This window comes from Amphiura filiformis, chromosome 12 (assembly GCF_039555335.1).
Source record: "Amphiura filiformis chromosome 12, Afil_fr2py, whole genome shotgun sequence".
Lineage (NCBI taxonomy): Eukaryota > Metazoa > Echinodermata > Ophiuroidea > Amphilepidida > Amphiuridae > Amphiura > Amphiura filiformis.
The window spans coordinates 13,958,895-13,981,543 of NC_092639.1; the positions used below are offsets into that span (position 1 = coordinate 13,958,895).

At 36.6% G+C, this 22,649-nt stretch overlaps 1 protein-coding gene across 1 annotated transcript in view; it reads left to right on the forward strand.

Annotated features, from left to right (window-relative positions):
* The window catches only part of LOC140166645 (uncharacterized), a 40,176-nt gene that overhangs the window by 11,440 nt on the left and 6,087 nt on the right, over positions 1 to 22,649 (forward strand). The window contains exons 10-17 of the mRNA XM_072190143.1: positions 6,665 to 6,735; positions 13,494 to 13,559; positions 14,071 to 14,122; positions 17,436 to 17,503; positions 18,242 to 18,396; positions 18,753 to 18,893; positions 19,439 to 19,568; positions 20,228 to 20,316. Of these exons, the coding sequence (XP_072046244.1) occupies positions 6,665 to 6,735; positions 13,494 to 13,559; positions 14,071 to 14,122; positions 17,436 to 17,503; positions 18,242 to 18,396; positions 18,753 to 18,893; positions 19,439 to 19,568; positions 20,228 to 20,316 (772 nt within the window). The remainder of the gene's footprint in view (positions 1 to 6,664; positions 6,736 to 13,493; positions 13,560 to 14,070; positions 14,123 to 17,435; positions 17,504 to 18,241; positions 18,397 to 18,752; positions 18,894 to 19,438; positions 19,569 to 20,227; positions 20,317 to 22,649) is intronic.

The following is a 22,649-nucleotide window of genomic DNA, read 5'->3' on the forward strand; positions in this document are numbered from 1 at the left end:
TTTTTTTTTAAATTCGCGAAATAAAACAAATTGTATGAGAAATTATTAAAATTTGATATTTCTTAAATTTTTGATATTTAACAGTCCTCGAAGTAAACTTTCTATATCTACTTAAAGTGTATGTAGCTGGGATGAAAAGCCGACGATCAGACAATATTTACCTTTTGTATTGAAGATATAGATTTTTCTCAAAACACCAAACAAAAAATAAGGGCTTTTTTTGGAGAAAAAAATCCATATCTTAAATAAGAAAGGTCAAAATTTTCAATTGATCGTCGTCGTTTCATCCCAGCTACATACACTTTAAGCATATATCATTAGATTTATAAAGTTTACTTCGAGGACGGTTAAAGATCAATAATATCAATTTTTAATCAATTGCCATAAAATGTGTATTATATCGCGAATTTCGAAAAATCTAAATTATTTGATGTCAGAAGGACATTCTTCGTATTCAGAATGCAATTCGATATGTCTGATGTGCTCTCATGTCCCACAAAATAATACTGTCCAAACCTTATACGTATTACATAGGAGCCCAGCATGCCAAAAAGCCTAAAAACATTGAAGTCTACACAGAGAGGCACAGTCAGTTTGAGAGGTGTCAAGATGTGGGTGCTGATTCAGAATATATATGTGTACTTTCATTCAAGGTACCAAAAGACCTCAAATTTTGGTTAAAAACGTTTTGTGATTAAAATTAAAAATTTGATATGAAGTTCATATTTGCTGTGGACAATCTCTGCTACATGGCTATTTCATATCCATAAATAAAAAAGTGGCATCATACCATCTTGATGCAATATTTGAGGGGAAATTGTTTGTATGTGATTTTTGTGTATATTTGACCACAAACGTTAACTTTTTAACAATTTAAGATATATTAAATAAAAAGAATACCAAAGAGTCAATCGTGACAACTCTTAAACTCTTGAAAATCAAAGTCAGTTTAAAACTAGAGTCAATAGAATCTGAGTACAAGCTAAGGGGTGGTGCAATAATTATGTGTACCCCTGGGGTGAATTCTCAAAATGGTCTGCCAAAAATCGCTTGCCCCCCTTTGGCAGTGCCAAAAAACCTTTGCCCCCCCCTTTCGACGTGCCATAAAAATCTTTGCCCCCCCCTTACACATGCAAGATTTTTTGGAACCCGAATTTAAAACCTTAAATTGTCTTATCATATAATGCGAGCGCAGCGAGCAGGAAATTTTGCATATTTGAACGTGTTCCTAACGTTTTCCTACGCCTTTTTAGGCGTAATATAAAATGGTAGGCCTACCCAAAATATCTGTGCCAAAAATTGCTTGCCCCCCCCCTTTCGACCTGCCAAAAATCGCTTGCCCCCCCTTTTGACCGGCCAAAAATGCTTGCCCCCCTTTGGCCTGCCAAAAATCTTTGCCCCCCTATAATTCACCCCCGGGGTACACATAATTATTGCACCACCCCTAATGTTGCATCACTGTAGTAAGAACGGGCCCTATCCGTCTTCCATAGGCTGAGATATGGCCAATTTGGCTCAATTTTAAGCATTTTATCGAGTGGCAGAAATGACCTTAGATGACCTATTACCCCAAATATGTAAACATCAGTCATTGGCCATGCATGTGTGCAAGTGACATCACCTAGCTATTTCACACATAGCAGATATGAATTGAACCGGAAATGAACCAGAAATGACCCCTTAATGGATAACGTTCATTCATATGCATGAGTCACATGACCATTGCATGTAATTTGTGGACAATTTTTTTGTGAAATCTACATTTTTGGCCATGAGGTCTAGATCAAAGGTCACAGCCAGATCAAAGTCAAATGGATTGTTTGGCCTAGCCCAGAAGTTATTGAAATGGTTGAAATCTGTCAATCCCTTGCGGAGCTGGATGCAGTTAATTGGTTAAAAGAAAGAAAGAAAGAAAGAAAGAAAGAAAGAAAGAAAGAAAGAAAGAAAGAAAGAAAGAAAGAAAGAAAGAAAGAAAGAAAGAAAGAAAGAAAGAAAGAAAGAAAGAAAGAAAGAAAGAAAGAAAGAAAGAAAGAAAGAAAGAAAGAAAGAAAGAAAGAAAGAAAGAAAGAAAGAAAGAAAGAAAGAAAGAAAGAAAGAAAGAAAGAAAGAAAGAAAGAAAGAAAGAAAGAAAGAAAGAAAAAGAAAGAAAGAAAGAAAGAAAGAAAGAAAGAAAGAAAGAAAGAAAGAAAGAAAGAAAGAAAGAAAGAAAGAAAGAAAGAATTGGCGTAAGACAGAACACGTTTGATGTCGGCTTATAATGAGCGTTTTCTTGCCATAGACGAATCCAACGAGCCAAGTGATGGTCAGAATTTAGTCGGCCATGACTGGGTCCCCGGCGCACCAAACTGGTGTTGTGACTGCCCAGTTGGGTGGATTTAATCCGCTTAAAAATCGATGTTATGTTGTATTGTGTTGTGTTGTAAACTTTCATCATTCTATTGTCTACGTGTAACACGGGTGCTGAAATGCAGTTTAAATTCCCACCAAGGACGCATAATTTCACATTTTAGGTGGGATATACCCGACGGGGACCCAGCTATGGCTGCCATTGAGGTGTAGGAATGCGTGAAATTGGATTCGTCTATAGATTTTACTATAATTATTTAAAATATAAACGCTCTACGGCAAAGAACAAAACACGTGACAAAATGTACCCCAAGTCACAATAATGCTAAAATATATTTAGCCATATTAACCTGGGAACAAATGGATTTCTAGCAGCCGTTTTGAAAGCGGACAAACCCGACATAAACAGGAAGCTCATTCCAATGCTAGGTACCAGCAACAATAAACCAACAATTGTCACTTTTTCGTGTTGACGAATAGCAGTGAGCCTGAAGTTACTTCAAAATTCAAATCTTTTTATTGTTATGGCCTGTGATGTATGACATTCTTATACATGTGTAGTCTTGTGTCACATAGCTTTCTCGTACGGGCTTCTTGCCATTGTTATGGCCTGTGATTTGTGGCATTCTATATAATACATGTATTGTCTAGTCTCACACAGTTGTCTCGTACGGGCTTCTTGCTATTGTTATGACCTGTGATGTGTGGCATTCTAATACATGTATTGTCTTGTGTCACACAGCTTTTCGTTCGGACTTCTTGCCATTGTTATGGCCTGTGATTTGTGTCATTCTAATACATGTATTGTCTTGTGTCACACAGCTGTCTCGTATGGGCTTCTTGCTATTGTTATGGAATGTGATGTGTGTCATTCTTATACATGTGGTGTCTTGTGTCACATAGCTTTCTCGTTCGGGCTTCTTGCTATTGTTATGGCCTGTGATTTGTGGCATTCTAATACATGTATTGTCTAGTCTCACACAGCTTTCTCGTTCGGGCTTCTTGCTATTGTTATGACCTGTGATGTGTGGCATTCTAATACATGTATTGTCTTGTGTCACACAGCTTTTCGTTCGGACTTCTTGCCATTGTTATGGCCTGTGATTTGTGTCATTCTAATACATGTATTGTCTTGTGTCACACAGCTGTCTCGTATGGGCTTCTTGCTATTGTTATGGAATGTGATGTGTGTCATTCTTATACATGTGGTGTCTTGTGTCACATAGCTTTCTCGTTCGGGCTTCTTGCTATTGTTATGGCCTGTGATTTGTGGCATTCTAATACATATATTGTCTTGTGTCACACAGCTTTCTCGTTCGGGCTTCTTGCTTTTGTTATGGCCTGTGATGTGTGGCATTTATAATACATGTATTGTCTTGTCTCACACAGCTTTCTCGTTCGGGCTTCTTGCTATTGTTATGGCCTGTGATTTGTGGCATTCTATTACATGTATTGTCTTGTGTCACACAGCTTTCTCGTTCGGGTTTCTTGCTATTGTTATGGCCTGTGATGTGTGGCATTCTAATACATGTATTGTCTTGTGTCACACAGCTTTCTCGTTCGGGCTTCTTGCTATTGGTATGGCCTGTGATATGTGGCATTCTATTACATGTATTGTCTTGTGTCACACAGCTTTCTCGTTCGGATTTCTTGCTATTGTTATGGCCTGTGATATGTGGCATTCTAATACATGTGTTGTCTTGTCTCACACAGCTTTCTCGTTCGGGCTTCTTGCTATTGTTATGGCCTGTGATTTGTGTCATTCTAATACATGTATTGTCTTGTGTCACACAGCTTTTCGTTCGGGCTTCTTGCCATTGTTATGGCCTGTGATTTGTGTCATTCTATATAATACATGTATTGTCTAGTCTCACACAGCTGTCTCGTATGGGCTTCTTGCTATTGTTATGGCCTGTGATTTGTGGCATTCTAATACATATATTGTCTTGTGTCACACAGCTTTCTCGTTCGGGCTTCTTGCTTTTGTTATGGCCTGTGATGTGTGGCATTTATAATACATGTATTGTCTTGTCTCACATAGCTTTCTCGTTCGGGCTTCTTGCTATTGTTATGGCCTGTGATTTGTGGCATTCTAATACATGTATTGTCTTGTGTCACACAGCTTTCTCGTTCGGCTTCTTGCTATTGTTATGGCCTGTGATTTGTGGCATTCTATTACATGTATTGTCTTGTGTCACACAGATTTTTCGTTCGGATTTCTTGCTATTGTTATGGCCTGTGGTGTGTGGCATTCTAATACATGTGTTGTCTTGTCTCACACAGCTTTCTCGTTCGGGCTTCTTGCTATTGTTATGGCCTGTGATTTGTGGCATTCTAATACATATATTGTCTTGTGTCACACAGCTTTCTCGTTCGGATTTCTTGCTATTGTTATGGCCTGTGATGTGTGGCATTCTTATACATGTGGTGTTTTGTGACACACAGCTTTCTCGTTCGGGCTTCTTGCTATTGTTATGGCCTGTGATTTGTGGCATTCTAATACATGTATTGTCTTGTGTCACACAGCTTTCCCGTTCGGGCTTCTTGCTATTGTTATGGCATGTGATATGTGGCATTCTAATACATGTATTGTCTTGTCTCACACAGCTTTCTCGTTCGGGCTTCTTGCTATTGTTATGGCCTGTGATTTGTGGCATTCTAATACATGTATTGTCTTGTCTCACACAGCTTTCTCGTTCGGGCTTCTTGCTATTGTTATGACCTGTGATGTGTGGCATTCTAATACATGTATTGTCTTGTGTCACACAACTGTCTCGTATGGGCTTCTTGCTATTGTTATGGCCTGTGATGTGTGGCATTCTAATACATGTGTTGTCTTGTCTCACACAGCTTTCTCGTTCGGGCTTCTTGCTATTGTTATGGAATGTGATGTGTGGCATTCTAATACATGTCTTGTCTTGTGTCACACAGCTTTCTCGTTCGGGCTTCTTGCTATTGTTATGACCTGTGATGTGTGGCATTCTAATACATGTATTGTCTTGTGTCACACAGCTTTCTCGTTCGGGTTTCTTGCTTTTGTTATGGCCTGTGATGTGTGGCATTTATAATACATGTGTTGTCTTGTGTCACATAGCTTTCTCGTTCGGGCCTCTTGCTATTGTTATGGCCTGTGATCTGTGACATTCTAATACATGTATTGTCTTGTGTCACACAGCTTTCTCGTACGGGCTTCCTGCTATTGTTATGGAATGTGATTTGTGTCATTCTATATAATACATGTATTGTCTAGTCTCACACAATTGTTTCGTACGGGTTTCTTGCTATTGTTATCATGGAATGGAATGTGATGTGTGGCATTCTAATACATGTATTGTCTTGTGTCACACAGCTTTCTCGTTCGAGCTTCTTGCTATTGTTATGGCCTGTGATGTGTGGCATTCTAATACATGTATTGTCTTGTGTCACACAGCTTTCTCGTTCGGGCTTCTTGCTTTTGTTATTTCCTGTGATGTATGGCATTCTAATACATGTATTGTCTTGTGTCACACAGCTTTCTCGCTCGGGCTTCTTGCTATTGTTATGGAATGCGATGTGTGGCATTCTAATACATGTATTGTCTTGTGTCACACAGCTTTCTCGTTCGGGTTTCTTGCTATTGTTATGGCCTGTGATGTGTGGCATTCTAATACATGTATTGTCTTGTGTCACAGAGCTTTCTCGTTCGGGTTTCTTGCTATTGTTATGGCCTGTGGTGTGTGGCATTCTAATACATGTATTGTCTTGTGTCACAGAGCTTTCTCGTTCGGGTTTCTTGCTATTGTTATGGCCTGTGGTGTGTGGCATTCTAATACATGTATTGTCTTGTGTCACATAGCTTTCTCGTTCGGGTTTCTTGCTATTGTTATGGCCTGTGGTGTGTGGCATTCTAATACATGTATTGTCTTGTGTCACACAGCTTTCTCGTTCGGGCTTCTTGCTATTGTTATGGCCTTTGATGTGTGGCATTCTAATTGTATTGTATTGTGTCACACAGCTGTTTGGTATGGGCTTCTTGCTATTGTTATGGCCTGTAATGTGTGGCATGTTATTACATTTATTGTCTTGTGTCACACAGCTTGATCGTACGGGCTTCTTGCTATTGTTATGGCCTGTGATGTGTGGCATTTATAATACATGTATTGTCTTGTGTCACACAGCTTTCTCGTTCGGGTTTCTTGCTATTGTTATGGCCTGTGATGTGTGGAATTCTAATAATGTATGGTTTTGTGTCACACAGCTTTTGCATGTGGATATTTGCTGTTATGATTAATTTATATTGTGTGGCATTCTAATTAAGATATTGTATTGTTTCTCACAGCTTTGGCGTATGGACTTTTTGCTATTGTTATGGCCTATGTTATATCGTTGATGAGTGGATCCGTATTACAGGTGAGAAATTGAGGAGATGACTGAGTTTTATTAAAAGAATAAAGCTATTGTTTGTAGCCTCTTTTGTACATCTATCGTCATATATAACACATACCATGCATACGATACCATTATGAGTTATTCTACATTAACATTCTCATTATTTAAGACGTGATTTATTCGCTGTTAATATAAATATAAATAAATATGAAAGTAAATATATAGTTTGCCCTACTGTTCCAGATAAGTCCTGTGTTTGATATATCCAACGTCTCGGTTTCCTTTATCTACATGATTTATCCATTATACTAGCATAAACTTCCATCAAGGAAATGGACAGCCCAGCATAATCTAATAGAAAGACTCTGGTTACTCTTAAGTCTTTCAGTATATATAGGCTCAACGTTTTGTTTTGTTTTATTTTGTTTTGTTTTGTTTTTCAGATTTCTCTTAGTCTTTTTGGTATGATAGGCGGTCCGTTGTTAGGGCTATTTAGCGCTGGAATGTTCTTTCCATGGACCAATTCGAAGGTAATATATTGATGTACATTATTTGGCTGTTTTGATTTTGTCCAAATTGCTCTCATCTCTGTTCTCCATTGTACCACGCCTCTGGTTATAGGTTTCTTTATTTATAAATTAAAGATATAGTATTATTTAATTAATTACTATATAGAACCATCAATTACATTGCTAATTCCTTCTTTCTCCTTTCCAGGGCGCTGTAACAGGCTTTATTACCGGTTTAGCTCTTACTTGGTGGATTGGCATTGGCGCTATTTTCAACCCTGTTGCTAGCATAAAACTCCCCCTGACGACAGATGGGTGTGACTTTCCTGATGTTAACATGACAACTGTTGCTATGGTTATGAGTGGTGTGGAGGCATCCGCTTCAGAGTAAGAAAGTAGTTCCAAGTTTTTGGTTCAAAATAATTAACTATATAGCTATGGTAAACGAAAAGTATTGTACACTAGGGCTGACGTATAATTATTCTGCTTCAAGGTCTGACATATTTGTAGGCAGGTAGTTATTGTATATATGTTTTCAGTGGCGTAACCGGGATTTTTGCAGAGGAGGGGCATTGCAACTTTCGAGGGAGACACAATTTGTCAAAAATGTGCAACAATTGGTACAAACGGCTCATCTAGACATCCTGGCTAGCATCCTAGAAAGTGGGCAAGAGAGGAACAAGATGTCACGCACACCTATGTTTCAGATGAAAATAAGACCATACTAGTAATATACAAAAATGTCCTATACCTAAGTGGAACAAATGTGTGCACAAGAGAAGGCAGCTTTACCCTTGCCCTCCTGGCACCTCAGCCCATTGCCCTTAGTGTTTGAATTTCCTTACAAATACCGTTTCTTCATGCCTTTCTCTTTTCAGATCTGGAATAAATAAATTATACACTCTATCTTATGCATATTACCCGGTAGTGGGATGGTGTGTTACAATTGTTGTAGGACTCTTCGTAAGCTTCTTGACAGGTATAACTATGAATCCTTTTAACGTGTTTAATATAATAATCATAATATTTCATAAAAGCACTAACAAAGGTTCTTTTTTTGTACTTCAAAGCAGGTAAAGGAGCATTTCGTGATTTATGGTTCAACATAATAGCCTATTTTTCAATGATCTTTTTATTATGATTTTGCCATTTAATGTGTGGTTACGCGTAATTATATGTATTGTGGTGTCCCATAGTGCCTCTGTGATGTTATTTCGTGCTGACAAGAGCCCGAAAAAATAAATTGTCAAAGGACAGAATCTGTAAAAAAAAAACCTTATGCAGACAGATATGTAGTCCTAGGTTTTAATAGTATAATGAAACTTTTATAGAATATGTTTGGGGATGATGCTGTGCATAACAAAGTGCCCCTGTAAGTAATTGTTTGATATGTTGTCTTTGATTGTAATAGTTTGTTTATTAAATTAAGTTGTACATGTATTTTGGTTTCATTTTGTGGTTATTTCTTTCGATCTTTTGCATTCTTGATTTTTCTTACAAACTTTAAATGATTATGAAAACGTTTTTTGTAACACATTTATATACATATACAATTCGGGAGTTGATATAAAGCGGATTTTCAGAATTGATCATTGACAGAAATCATCACAATTATATATTTATGTACAGGTGCAACTAAACCTAGAGATGTTGATCCCAAGTTGTTTATCTCCGTGGCTGATGCAATGTACTGCTGCTTACCCGAGTCTTGCAAAAGGGTCTTCAGATGCGGTATACCAAGATATGAATATATAAGGGAAAAAGAGGTACATCAACAGCTTTAGATGTTAAAAATAAATATCCTTTAACCCTAGAACTACGAAGGAGGGTTGTAACACCACCCACCCCCGCCCAAGATGTTTTATCCGTCATAAAAAAAACCCGCACGCGTTTACACCCAAAACACCTAAGTTAATCATAGATCCATCCTTTGCGCTCATTTTTAGGTAGGACCCGCAGTAAAATCGATGATTTTCATTTCGCTCTGGTGAAATTATTCCAAGAGCTACTGACTTTTTACTTGTTAATTAGGTATAAAATTTTCAGTTCCTTTTATATTTAGGAGAAAATTCGGTGAAAGATCATTTTTGTATATTTTTTAGTCGAAAATCAATTTTGCCTATACTTTTGTACATCGGCCAGAATTGCCCAAATTTGCATGGGTGCCCTCACATTATGACGTCATAGCCATATTATGTGGGGAATGTTTGTACTTATTTGGTATCACTGGATTGAGGATTGACCCATAGCTATACATTAGAACCAAATATAACGGTATGTGACGTTAATAATATTGAAAATTGGAGAGGGGGTTGCGAAGAGACCAATTTCAACACGATAAATGTCCTTTTTCTTTTTATACAGGATTCGCTGGAGGTTTTGAAAATGACGGAACAAGGCATATACGAAGAAGCTATTATAGAAAAGACCACGAAAGGAGACGGAGATACTACTTACTATGAAAACCCTATGGCTGAACTCAGTGATTCGGAGTGATATTTTTGCAAAAGGACTTTTACAATTGCCTAGTTAATCACGCTTGCAAATTAATAACTGTAGCATAAATTGAAATAACTACTGTTGATATTTTACATTTTCGGACGTCACATGCGGGAGTGTACTTTGCAGAAGCTCCGGCATTAGCAACCGACTGCATAGTTACAACATTGCCAGATTGCGTAACGTGATTATTTTCGAGAGGTGCGTAGTTCACAGGATCATTATGCGTTGTTTGCATGGCATCTGAAAAGACTGCATTAAAATCGCTGAAATTGATCAAGTTATATAGCCAAAAAGTACTTTTTAGGGTTTGATGCTTCAAAATGGTATATTTTCTCTCATTATATGACATTTTTGTTGTAATAGTACCAAAATTCATACGCACGGCTTCGGTTTTAGTAAATATTCGCCCTACCATATTGTAACTTTAAGGTGTTTACGGTTCAGTGCGTTTTGATCATTTGGCATCTAAATCATATAGTGTCACCTGAAATTAGTGGCATTTAACTGTGAGAGTTCTGAATATGAGAAAATTCCACCCAAAATTAGCCATTTTCCCATTGAAACCCGTGTAATACATAATTAGTGGTATTTAACCTTGTGGACGCACTCTTTGCTCTCAAATTTTTGTATTGTACATGTCCGTGAATTAAATAACAATAGTAATATGCGACACGTTAAAAAAATGAACATAACAATGTTTTTAGTTTTTGAATTTTGATATATTTGTAAAAATTTACAAATGCCCTTTGTAAAATGTTTTCTAACTTGTATATTTTTGACTTTTGACGATATGGCACAATGCTTCAATTGTTCTTTAGATAAGCTTAGTATTGCAAATGTGTTTCCAAATAAACTGAATAAGGATTAGCAAAAGGTCAACAAGTATATGATTATTAATTGAATTATCCTTTTTATCTAATTTACTATTGGTATCATACTAAACAATTAACACTAAAAACTCAATTTCAGATATATCTTTTAAGGTTTTTATCGGTATATAGGTCTGTCCATATTTCGGATTTTGTGGGAACGGGTTATATTATTATAATTGAAGACCGAATTAAAAAGACTAGATTGTGTATGACGTCCTCTCAACTAGACCAAAACTGCCGTGCTTCGCAGGTCAACCTATTGGTTCAAATACCGCGTGCAAGTATCGCGTCGATACGCACGCGCAAATGTGTGTGATATCATGTCATATCACACGGGTAAGAACCAATAAGATTGCAAGAAAATTCTTAAGTGTTTAAGAATGAATATTATGAACCAAAATATGACATAAAAGAAATATACATCCGGGTATAATTGTTTTTAGCCTCTGGCGTGCATCTATCGTCTCATATAACACGGGCGTCGTCGTTATTTTAAGTAAAATTCGCCTCGGTGTTTACGCCAAAAATAATAATGTCGCGTGTTATATGAGACGATAGATGCACGACAGCGGCTAGAAACAATACATTTATTCTCATCTTAAACACTTTCAATTGAAATAAATATATTCATCATAAGTATACCAAATTTTAATCAAATTAAATCCTACAACAAGGAATTACCTTAGAATCGATCAGCCCCGTTGTTACTATGCATCTCCTTTTCGATCGCGTGTTTACTTACATTTCAAGAGCGTCGAGCCGATCAATCGATTCAAAACGACGTCGCTTTTGCAAGTTGAAGAAATCTCAACTTCCCAGCGATATCGCTTGACACGTGACTGCTTCAGCCAATCATATGCAACCAACTGGATCTATCATTTTGCTAATTAATTTACCTTTCTCGATTATTAACTTTTGGTGATGAATAAATTCAAAGCAATAATCATTGACAGCAATAAATGTTCTAAATATGTATTTTGTGGCATTTAGAATATTATAATTGTCGTCTGCAATTATTGTTATCGCCGTGATAATTATAAATGCAAAAGCGACGGGCGATACATCGCAAAATTCTGCGATTGCCAATCGCTTTCCAAAAGCGGTGCATCGCAATCGCTCGGCGATTGAGTATAAATTCGGCTTAAGAACCAATAAGATTGCAAGAAATTTCTTAAGTGTTTAAGAATGAATAATTATAAACCAAAATATGACATAAAAACAAACCAAAAACAAAACAAAAACAAAAACAAAACCATATCACTAAAATGAGCACAAAATGGATCTATGATTACTTAAGTCATTTGGGTGTAAACATTAGTTGCTTCACTCTTCGTTAATCGTATCTCTGCTTGTATAGTCTCTAAATGTAAACGAGTGAAAAACTCACTCCCCAAAAGAGTGATTCACTTATAAAACCACTCAAAAAAGAGTGAAATGTGTTTTTTAACTTTAAAACCACTCAAAAAAAGAGTGAAACCACTCTAAAAGAGTGAATTTTAACTCTTTTAATCAAGGAGTTAAATGAAGGACAACACTAAAAATGTGTTGTCCTTCATTTGTAAATGAAGGACAACACATTTTTAGGTAAAACTCCTTGAAAGGGTTAAAAACTAACTCTTTTAGAGTGGTTTTTACTCTTTTATGAGTGGGTTTAAAATAAAGTAAAACATTTCACTCTTTTTTGAGTGGTTTTATAAGTGAATCACTCTTTTGGGGAGGCGGAAGCGGGTCGGACGAAGGGGACACACCCACTCCGAAATCTTTCTAGAATATGGGGCAAAGAAAAAATAAAGCAAAAATAATCCATCTGCCATTGTAGTCCGATATAATTGAACAATTTTGCCGAAATTATACCGAAATTAATTTTGGGGTAAAAACGGTTAAAGTGGCCCAAAATCTGCTCATCCACCCCAACCCCGTCAATTTGAAATGCTTCCGCAGCCCATTGTCTCCTGCCAATGCAGATTAACAGCTTATCAGTGATTTTAAACTTCGACCTTTGTTTTGAATCTTTGGGTACACACTTCAATCGTTAATTTGATTGCTTAATTTACACAAGATTGTAACTACATACAAATCGTCAAACCAACTCTCGTTATTGCCGGCCGGCTTTATTACTATTCCGTGTCAAACAATAACAAAACTGTAACATTTTGTTATTCGTATACTCAAAGAAACGCTCTCCTTCAAAATGTCGGACCCTGTTGGCCAATTTGGTACCGTCGATTACATCGTATTTAGTTGCATGTTAGGGATATCAGTAGGGATAGGAATATACCATGCTTTCGCAGGAGGAAAACAAAAGACTACGAAGGAATTCCTGCTGGCGAATCGGAACATGAGTCCTATACCAGTAGCAATGTCTTTACTAGCTAGCTTTATCTCAGCTATTACTGTTCTGGGAACACCAGCGGAGAATTACATCTATGGATCTATGTTTTGGATCAATGTTTTTGCGTATATTCTTGCTGGACTTATTGTTGGGAGATGTTTTCTACCGATTTTCTATCGTCTTAATATTACAAGTGCCAATGAAGTAAGGAATAGTGTCATTTTGTTGTTCTTTGCTAAAAATTAGAAATAATATTAGTAACAACTGTTAGGAAGGTTTTCTGGTTCAAATTAATGAGGGAAATGATTTAAAAACCCTTACTATCTTGGCCGCATAACTGTGGTGTTCTATGAGGGATTTAATGTCTTATCATCAAGACATTAATTCAAAACTGCACTGTTATGCTACTGTACATGTACAACTACACTGAATTTGGATGAATCCCGTTTATATATGTAAGTTGGGACATGTGTAATCATTAAAGGTTTGTAAAAACCAAATATATTTATTACAAAAGATCGTACATAATGGCTTTAATCGATGAACATTCCATTCCTTCTGCAGTATTTGGAAAGGCGTTTTAATCGAACTGTACGTATTTTTGGTATGCTGACACTACAATTGATGATGGTAAGTTTTTGGACAGTTTTTACATTTGTACATTTGTATATTTTGTTAGTCGAAAATCAATTTTTGGGTCTTCATGGGACCAGGCTGAAGCAAGGTTCAAGCCTGAACGACGAAAAGATAGAAACCGGTTTGAAGAAACAACGCTGTAACTCACTCATGGTTATACATACAAGGGTTTTTACAGACGCCCTTACATTTGATGAGAATACTGAGAATGTCGGCAGCAGAAATGAAAAGCAACATGAGTATTTTGGAGGTTTCAATAAATGTGTCAGCATTTGAAGCAAACAAACATTGCCCTTGTGGCCCTTATCTAAAGTGCCATTGGTTACGAATCTTAGACCCACGAACCTGAAAAACACAAAATAACCACAATAACATAATTTTTTATAAGAGTGTTATTTTTAATTCCTTGATAATATTTTTTAAATTGGACAAGGCCAATTGCTTTTATAAGAAAATGTTAAGAAGCTTAACCCAAATTTTGAATTCTTTTATTTTCTTCGAACAGATCTTCTATATGGGTATTGTCATCTACGGACCAGCATTAGCACTGAACCAAGGTATGCCTTAAAGGTCCTTGACCTGATCTACAGCCTCATCCCTGATTTTGCTTAAAAACTGAGATTTTGGTATCAGATTAAAGGTCATAATCTTTTTTATTACCCCAGTGCAATTAAGGCCGAGATATTTTTCGTTCAAATGGTGTGAACGAAAAAGTGGTGAATTGGGGTAACCACGTCGGATCGTGTGTACTATCCTATGGGGTATTGTTTTACACGTTTTTGCTCCTCACATCAAAACTCAAAATGGGAAAACATGTATTTTAATGGTAGGCCTCAATGTAAGATAGGAAACAGATCGGACCATGCTCCTTTTATAACCTATAACATAATGCACCGCGTTCAGTTAAGGTCACCATGATACTTCCTGACTAAAACGGGCATTATAGTCTGGCAAAAAAACACATTTTGAGGTTAGATGGTTTTGCCAGTTATAGTTTGCCATCTTTGCTGATTAATGCTCTTTGAGTGGTAAGTAATTAGATTGGGGACGTAAAATTATTAGCCTGTAGCATTCCGAAATATTCATGGACAAAGTTGACATAGGGGTTAACTTCAATTATAAAGTACACATACAGAATCTGAATCAGCCCCCACAAATTGACCAAGTATGTCTGAAGATTTGACTTTTCCTGTTTTAACGCACTAAACCGTACGTAAACACCTCAATGGCAGTGCGCCCTCGAAGCTGAAAGATACAATTAGGTAGGGCGAGTATTTACTAAAAAACCGATGCCGTGCGGATGAATTTTGGTAATATTACAACAATGTCATAATGAGAGAAAATATACCATTTCGAAGCATCAAAACCCAAAATATACTTTTTTGGCTATAACTTGGTCAATTTCAGTGATTTTAAAGCAGTCTTTTTAGACATCACAGAAGCAAATAGTTCCTTGCCGTATTTCCATGCATCGCGCAGGCGTATTGGTGGTATATAACCAAAAAGGAATAAACAGCAAAACAATTTACTCTAACTGGCATTCTGGCAAAGCAATCTAACCTGACTCTGCTGCCGGACTATTATTATCACATTACTCGGTGGTCACTCGATAGTTGGTCCAACAATATCTTAGAAAATATTCTTGGTCCTTCACACAGCTCAAGAGTTTGCCATGATTTGCCATGGATAAGTTCTGTAGATTTAGTCCATTGACTAAGGTCAGTGACCATTGTTGAGGAGTTAAGAAGATAAATAAATGCCAGAAGCTATTCTATTGTGGTGGATATCCAACTTACAGTTATGTCAACATTTGGTTACTCATCCATAATAAAGGCAAATATCTGTTATAATCAAATCACTGTGTATACCATGGAGCTATTAAAGATGGAGAGACAATAGATTATGTAACGCATTGTAAACTTGTGCCGATTTGAAATCTGACAAGCTATTCATCGAAAGGTACCTTTTGTTTGGGACAAAGGGCTTCCGCCATTAAATCGGTAAGCTGACCCGACAGTGTATTAACGCTTTACCTAGCAGACTACTGTCAATAAGTAATCAAACGAAAGTCGCGTGAAAGCGCCTACTATAACGAAAAGTACCTTTTGTTGTCATACCACTCAAGGGTGTGATTGAGTAGCCGTAAGCACAAAAGGCACACATTAGCCGCTGAAGTACAGTTCGTTGTCACCCTACTGAATTTAGGTGCTTCATTTAAATAAATTGAATGCGCTTGCTGAATGATTACACATCAAGGCTGCCATGGCTGCATGTCTATAGTACTGTATAATGGTAATAGCTACGTATACATGTAACATATAATAAGTATACCGGTATAGGCCTATATAAAAGTTGTTTCACAAATTGACATTTTATTTTATTTTAAGAAGGAGAATGTCATAAACAGTGGCGTACTGAAGGGGGGGCAGCTCTTCTGTGAGAGGTCTTGAGAGGGGATGCGGGAGGTAAAGTTGGAGGAGGGGATATGAAGAATGAGAGAGGGACTGGAGGAAGAGAGAAAGAGGAAGAAATGAAGAGAAATACATAAATAGATGTAAATAAATAGAAAGGTAAGGACAATGATAGGAATGAGAGGGGACAAAAAGTAAGAGGGGATGGAGAAGGGAAGGGTGATAAGAAGAGGGAGTGATACTTTAGCACGGAAAGAATAAGTACAGAGAAAGGAAAAAAAAGGAATGACAAATAAATTTAGGCCTTATAATAATTATTATAGAAACTAAACACAGCCCCCCCCACATAGGCCTAACACTAACAGCACTATAGGCATCCATTCGATGATGTCAATGCCTTTATGCGTTACGTATTTAAAACGCCCAGTCAGATGTATTTTACACCTGCCAAGCACAAGTCACCCAATTTCGAAAATTGGACGTTGAATGTACACTCTCATGAATATTGATTGGCAACATTTTCCAATATGTCAGCGCTCAAATCGGACACAATAGAACAATAGACCATTCAGTGCATTGGTGTATACATCCATCCCAAAATCTGATTGCTATTATAATATGGGTGAATGGACAACAAAGGAATTGGTTTCTCCATAGGGCCTGTACTTAAGCAAATTTGAAACTGGCCGTCTTTATTAGGTGAACTGGCCGTCTTTATTGGGTGAATTACCGTGTGTCCACCAGTAATGATCCAAGTCTCTATACTTATAATGTAAGATAAGAAAAATTAAATAGAATAAGCATGATAAGGGTTGTGATCTTCATGAAATGGTGCTATAAGCAAACCCGGAAAGCAAACATACAATATGTATGTATAAGGGTTAGCATAGTATAGGGGCACTAAATATGCAATATCTAACGGTTGACAATAACGTACCTTGTTTTAACGTATCTTGGGTAATGTTGCTGCCTGTAAAGCTGAATATATACTCGATCGCTTTTGTAGAAAAGCGATTCTCACACATGCTCAGTGTTTACTACCGTTTTCAGAGCATCAAGTCGATCAATCGATACAAATCGCTGAGGCAAAAACGACGTTGCTTTTGCGAGTTGAAGAAATCTCAACTTCCGAGCGACGTCGCTTGACACCTGAATGCATCAACCAATCATTTCCAACCAACTGGATCTATTATTTTGCTACTTAATTTAACTTTCTCAATTATTATTAACTTTCGGTTATGAGTAATTTATTGACAGCAATGGATGTCTTTAAAATGTATTTTGTGGCATTTAGAATATTTTTAATATTGTCGTCTGCAACCGCTATCGCTATGTTAAATTGTCGTCTGCAATCGCTATCGCCATGTATAAATGTATAGTATAAAAAGTATAAATAGCTCAGCGATCGAGTATAAATTCAACTTAATAATGTTATTCAGATCTTATTTCCTCCATATAGTGACGGGAATTAACCTTTGGGGTGCTGTAATAGCGATCGGAGTAGTATGTACCTTCTATACAACTATTGTAAGTTTGTATGTCCAAATTGAAACTGAAGAAAAATATATAAAAGAGCTTTTTTAACAGTTACATGTGATGGGTTGCCAGTTTGAAGGAAGGACTAGTGTAGGGGTGAAACGTCACTAAAACACCTACGTTTTTTACTTGAATTGCATAAAAAGAACTAAAGTTAATTTTTTATTACTTCCGTGGTCCTGGTACGCGCTGGTGAATTGCGATCGCGTAGTAAGTGACAAGGTCGCCTACTACGCGCCGCGCCGAAGACCAATGGGTCAACCGGCTTGTTGTCAAGTGCGTTGATCAGCCAATCAGCGTGATTGTTTATTTCTTCTGTGTGTACGCTCGTCTACGCTTGGCGCACAGCTCGGACCACGGAAGTAATAAAAAATTAACTTTATGTTAACATGTGGAAAGATTATTGTGATCAATTTCCCGATTTCGATATGGTTTTTGCTGGTTGAACTCTTAAAATGTCCTTCGATACACAAATATGTGATTATGATATACATTATCATAATACGTCATTGCGTAACAGTTTCATATATTTCTTCCGGTACGGGTCATGTAGGGGTCAGTTTCATGTGTCTTTTTTCGAAGTAATGTAGCTGCGACGGTCTGCTGAACATACAACACATCTTTATAAATAAATGGCTTGCCAAAGCCACTTCAGATAAAAAAAAAATTTCGCGTGCTTTTCATAATTTACAATTGTACAATATTGAGTCTCTGCAAACCGTTTAACAGGGTGGCATGAAAGCAGTGTTATGGACAGATGTGTTTCAAGTGTGCATCATGTTTGCTGGATTCCTTGCTGTCATAATCGAAGGTAATAGACGTCTTGGTGGAATGAAGAATATGTGGAAGATATGCGAGGAAGGAGGCAGGATTGACTTCTGGGAGTAAGTGAAAAGTGATAAGCCTGAATAAAAAATCAAAATATAATTCTATCACTCTTTTCAAATCCTGTTAATATGTAAAGGGGACGAGTTTTATTTCTTTATCTGGAAGAAGCTAAATAACTCTAAAAATCACTAAAAGCTTTAAAAATCTGACAAAAATCTAAAATTTTTACGCAATCATATTTTGAACATTTTATACGGTTAACTGATCGCTTTTTTACCTGGCCTGATGGCAGCTGGTTATCTAGTGATAATAAAAAAATATATAATAGACCTATAAAGACGAGCGATTTCATAACGCAATCTAGAAATACTGAGTGTAAGACTAAAATGATTCTTTGATTGAATGTGTTCAGTTTCCGGGTTGACCCAACTATTCGTCATACATTTTGGTCTCTCGTCATTGGCGGGACATTCACTTGGACTGCTGTGTATGGTGTTAATCAAGCTCAGGTACAACGCTATCTGACATGTGCAACGGAGAACACTGCTAAACTGTAAGAATATTTTTCTTGAATATAAGACAATTGAGGGTGGTTTCTCAAAGCCTGGCTAGTGGTCTGGCTTCTTAAGCCATCAGGTTTTGGTCCAACGTATAGTTCTATATACCTATGCTTACAATTTCACATCGTACATCACCTAGAGAGATAAATCAATAAAATGGATCCACATTCGTAGGGCTAGTCGGCTGGCTTAGGAAGCCTGACCACTAGCCAGGCTTCGCGAAATCAGACCTTGAGATTTTAACTTTACCACTCCAACATAAACATGTTAGACTGTCATAATCTTCAAATCTCTTTCTATTTTCTTTCCATATATGCCAACATGGTTATACATGCTTTTTAGCCTAGCTTGAGCATTTTATTTGAGCCTGATCTCATCAGGACCCAAGCGTATCTTCACACGGAGTGATCATTTACACAAACAAACAAACAAACAAACAAACAAAAAACAAACAAAAAACGTATAAACGGTAGACTAGGCACTCCGTTTTAATTCATTTTCCTTTTTGTGTGTTTTTTGTTCGAATTTTTCAATTTAGTGCACTGTTCCTTGCTATCATAGGCATGTTAATTGTAGTAAGTGTAGCATGCCTTTCTGGGCTAACAATGTATGCTTACTACGCCGACTGTGATCCGTACACGATGGGCTATGTAACATCAACTGACCAGGTAAGCATGGAATCCCATCATGAAATCAAATGCATAATATGATCATTCTAAGTAATATATATATTATGACAACATTTTTAGGAGCTCACGAAATAATCAGACACGCCAAATTGCATTTTGAATACGAGTAATGTCCTTCTGATATCAAATAATTTTGATATTTTTAAAAATTCGCGATATTATACAAAATGTATGCTAAATTATTAAAAATTGACATTTTTGACATTTTAAAACAGTGCTCGAAGATTGTATCAATCTAATGATATTTACTTAAAGTGTATGTAGATGGTATGAAAAGCCGTCCATCATATGAAAATCTTGACCTTGCGTATTTAAGATAATACATTTTTTTTCCAAAAAAAGTTTACTTCGTGGACTGTTTTAAAATTGGGCGTGTTTGATGTGCTCCCACAAAAACACTATACAAAAGTGGGTGACAGACCCCTTAAAGCATTATACACAAAAATTTGTTGAATGAATGAATGAATGAATGAATGAATGAATGAATGAATGAATGAACGAACGAACGAATGAATGAATGAATGAATGAATGAATGAATGAATGAATGAATGAATGAATGAATGAATGAATGAATGAATGAATGAATGAATGAGTGGTATATAGTTAAATAATTTACCTACGTATTTTTTGTTTGTAGCTAATACCTTATTTTGTATTGGATCTATTTCAACACCTACCTGGAATACCGGGCCTCTTTGTCTCTGCCGTATTCAGTGCTGCATTAAGGTAGATTTTATTTTCAGTTAAGGGGTGGGGTATGAACGTTTGGACAGTATTTATTGTGGGACATTAGAGCACATCAGACATATCGAATTGCATTCTGAATACGAAGAATGTCCTTCTGATATCAAATAATTTTGATTTTTGAAATTCGCAATGTAATACACATTTTATGGCAAATGATTAAAATTGATTTATACTTAAAGTGTATGTAGGTGGGATGAAAAGCCGACGATCAATTGAAAATTTTGACCTTTCGTATTGAAGATATGGATTTTTTCCCAAAACACACAAAAAAAATAGGTCTTTTTGGGAAAAAAAATCCATATCTTCATTATGAAAGGTCAAATTTTTCCATCGATCGTCGGCTTTTCCTCCTAGCTACATACACTTTAAGAATATATCATTAGATTTATAAAATTTACTTCGAGGACTGTTATATATCAAAAATGTGAAAATATCAAATTTTAATAATTTGTCATAAAATTTGTATTATATCGTGAATTTCAAATAATGAAAATTATTTGATATCAGAAAGACATTCTTCGTATGCAGAATGCAATTCGATATGTCTGATGTGCTCGCATGTCCCACCAGAAATACTGTCGAAACGCTCAAAACGCTCATTCCAGATCCCTTAAAGGGATATTCGTATATCCGTCAATCCTAAACTATTCCCTATGTCATTTTTTTACACTTTTAGAATACCCCTACCCTACAATGAAAGAATGCATTTTTCACATCAAGAAATACAATTAATTTTCGATTATGCCGGGCATAAGAAATTCCAATGCAATTTACCGCATAGACGGATATATATAATCAGTTTTCTTCACAGTTTTTCGATTTTTCTGAAATAAAAATTGTTAAGGGTATTTCCCCTATTTATAACCTGCTACTACGAAATGAGCGTGAAGTACCAAGTTGGTAGTTTCGAGACATCCTGGCTGACTGAGTTGATGTTCTTTGTTTGCCGCGCACATTATGTACACGCCAGTAAGTGGTATGTCCTTGCAGACATTGGCTGAACATGTGCGTGTGCAAAACACCAACGCAGCAGCCAGGACGTCTCAAAACTACCAACTTGCGACTTTAAACCACGGCTTTGCTTTACACCACCACCACCACCACCATCACCACCATCTGGTTGCGAATCTGGTAGTTTTTAAGTTGCATACAACAATTAAAAACGATAGGCATATGTTTTACATTTGTCAAATTCTCGTAAGTAATAATGTTACTTTTCACATAGCTACATTGGCTCAAGAAGTCTAGATTCGATGTTACATTTTTTGCAACGAATGTTAATATTCTGTTGATGTTTAAATTTGGACAAAAATTATTTTGATGAGTCTTTTGATTGTGTTTACTTCCGAACTTCAATTGATTTACACGGTTTCATGCTTCGTCGATTAGATTTCAACAGCTTCGGACTCTAGCCTTGAATGCAAAGCTATCAGTGAGCAACTTTGAAGCTATGGTGTATATCGCGGGTTGAGAACCAGAAGGCACATTCTCCGATAAAGTGTTCAAAATGCCAAATATGTGTCGCCCATAGTGTCAAGTCGTATTCAGACTTGTTTCTTCAGAAAGAAATAACTTTTATTAATATAACTTATACTTAGGAGTTGCTTTTTAAAATGTGTGAGGCTAGAGGTTGTAACATGCCTAGAAAGTATAAAACAATGGGCGGCTTATTTTTGGTCTTGAGGTGGGATGGTCTTAGAGGTGATACGCACCTGTTCGTCCCATTCTCTGCACTGGTATTAATTCGTATTTTAAACATGTATATTATTGTAATCTTTTCAGAATGTATTTTGCTATTTTATATTTAACTGTTATTATGATATTGTGCAATCTCCAGTGTATAGAGTCTAATAAATAAAATAAATAAATAAATAAAAATAAACAATAAAGCTGATTATGCATGTCCATTGTTTTCCTCCATGTCGCCAGCCAAGGTGTGTTCAGTATAACGTGTCCCTGCTCTCTAAACATGCGCGCACATAATGGATTATAGGTACTTTTCATTAGCTGGTATCATGCCCTAATTATAAAGTATAAATCATCACAACACAGATTATTAAATTTTTCCAACAGGTCTTTCAGACTATGTCGCCAATATTGTTCACAGATACGTTACCATATTTCTAATGGATAACAATCTGTGAAAATAATTGGCTAGATGAATGTTCTCATATGTGATGGATCAACCAGGCTCCATAGTTATATTATATATATGGAACAAAACACAATGGTTTCAAAGTAAAAACAATCAGGTCTATTAATGGCAAAAAGTCCTGACGTTACGTTCATGCCTTCACAGATACGTTACCTAA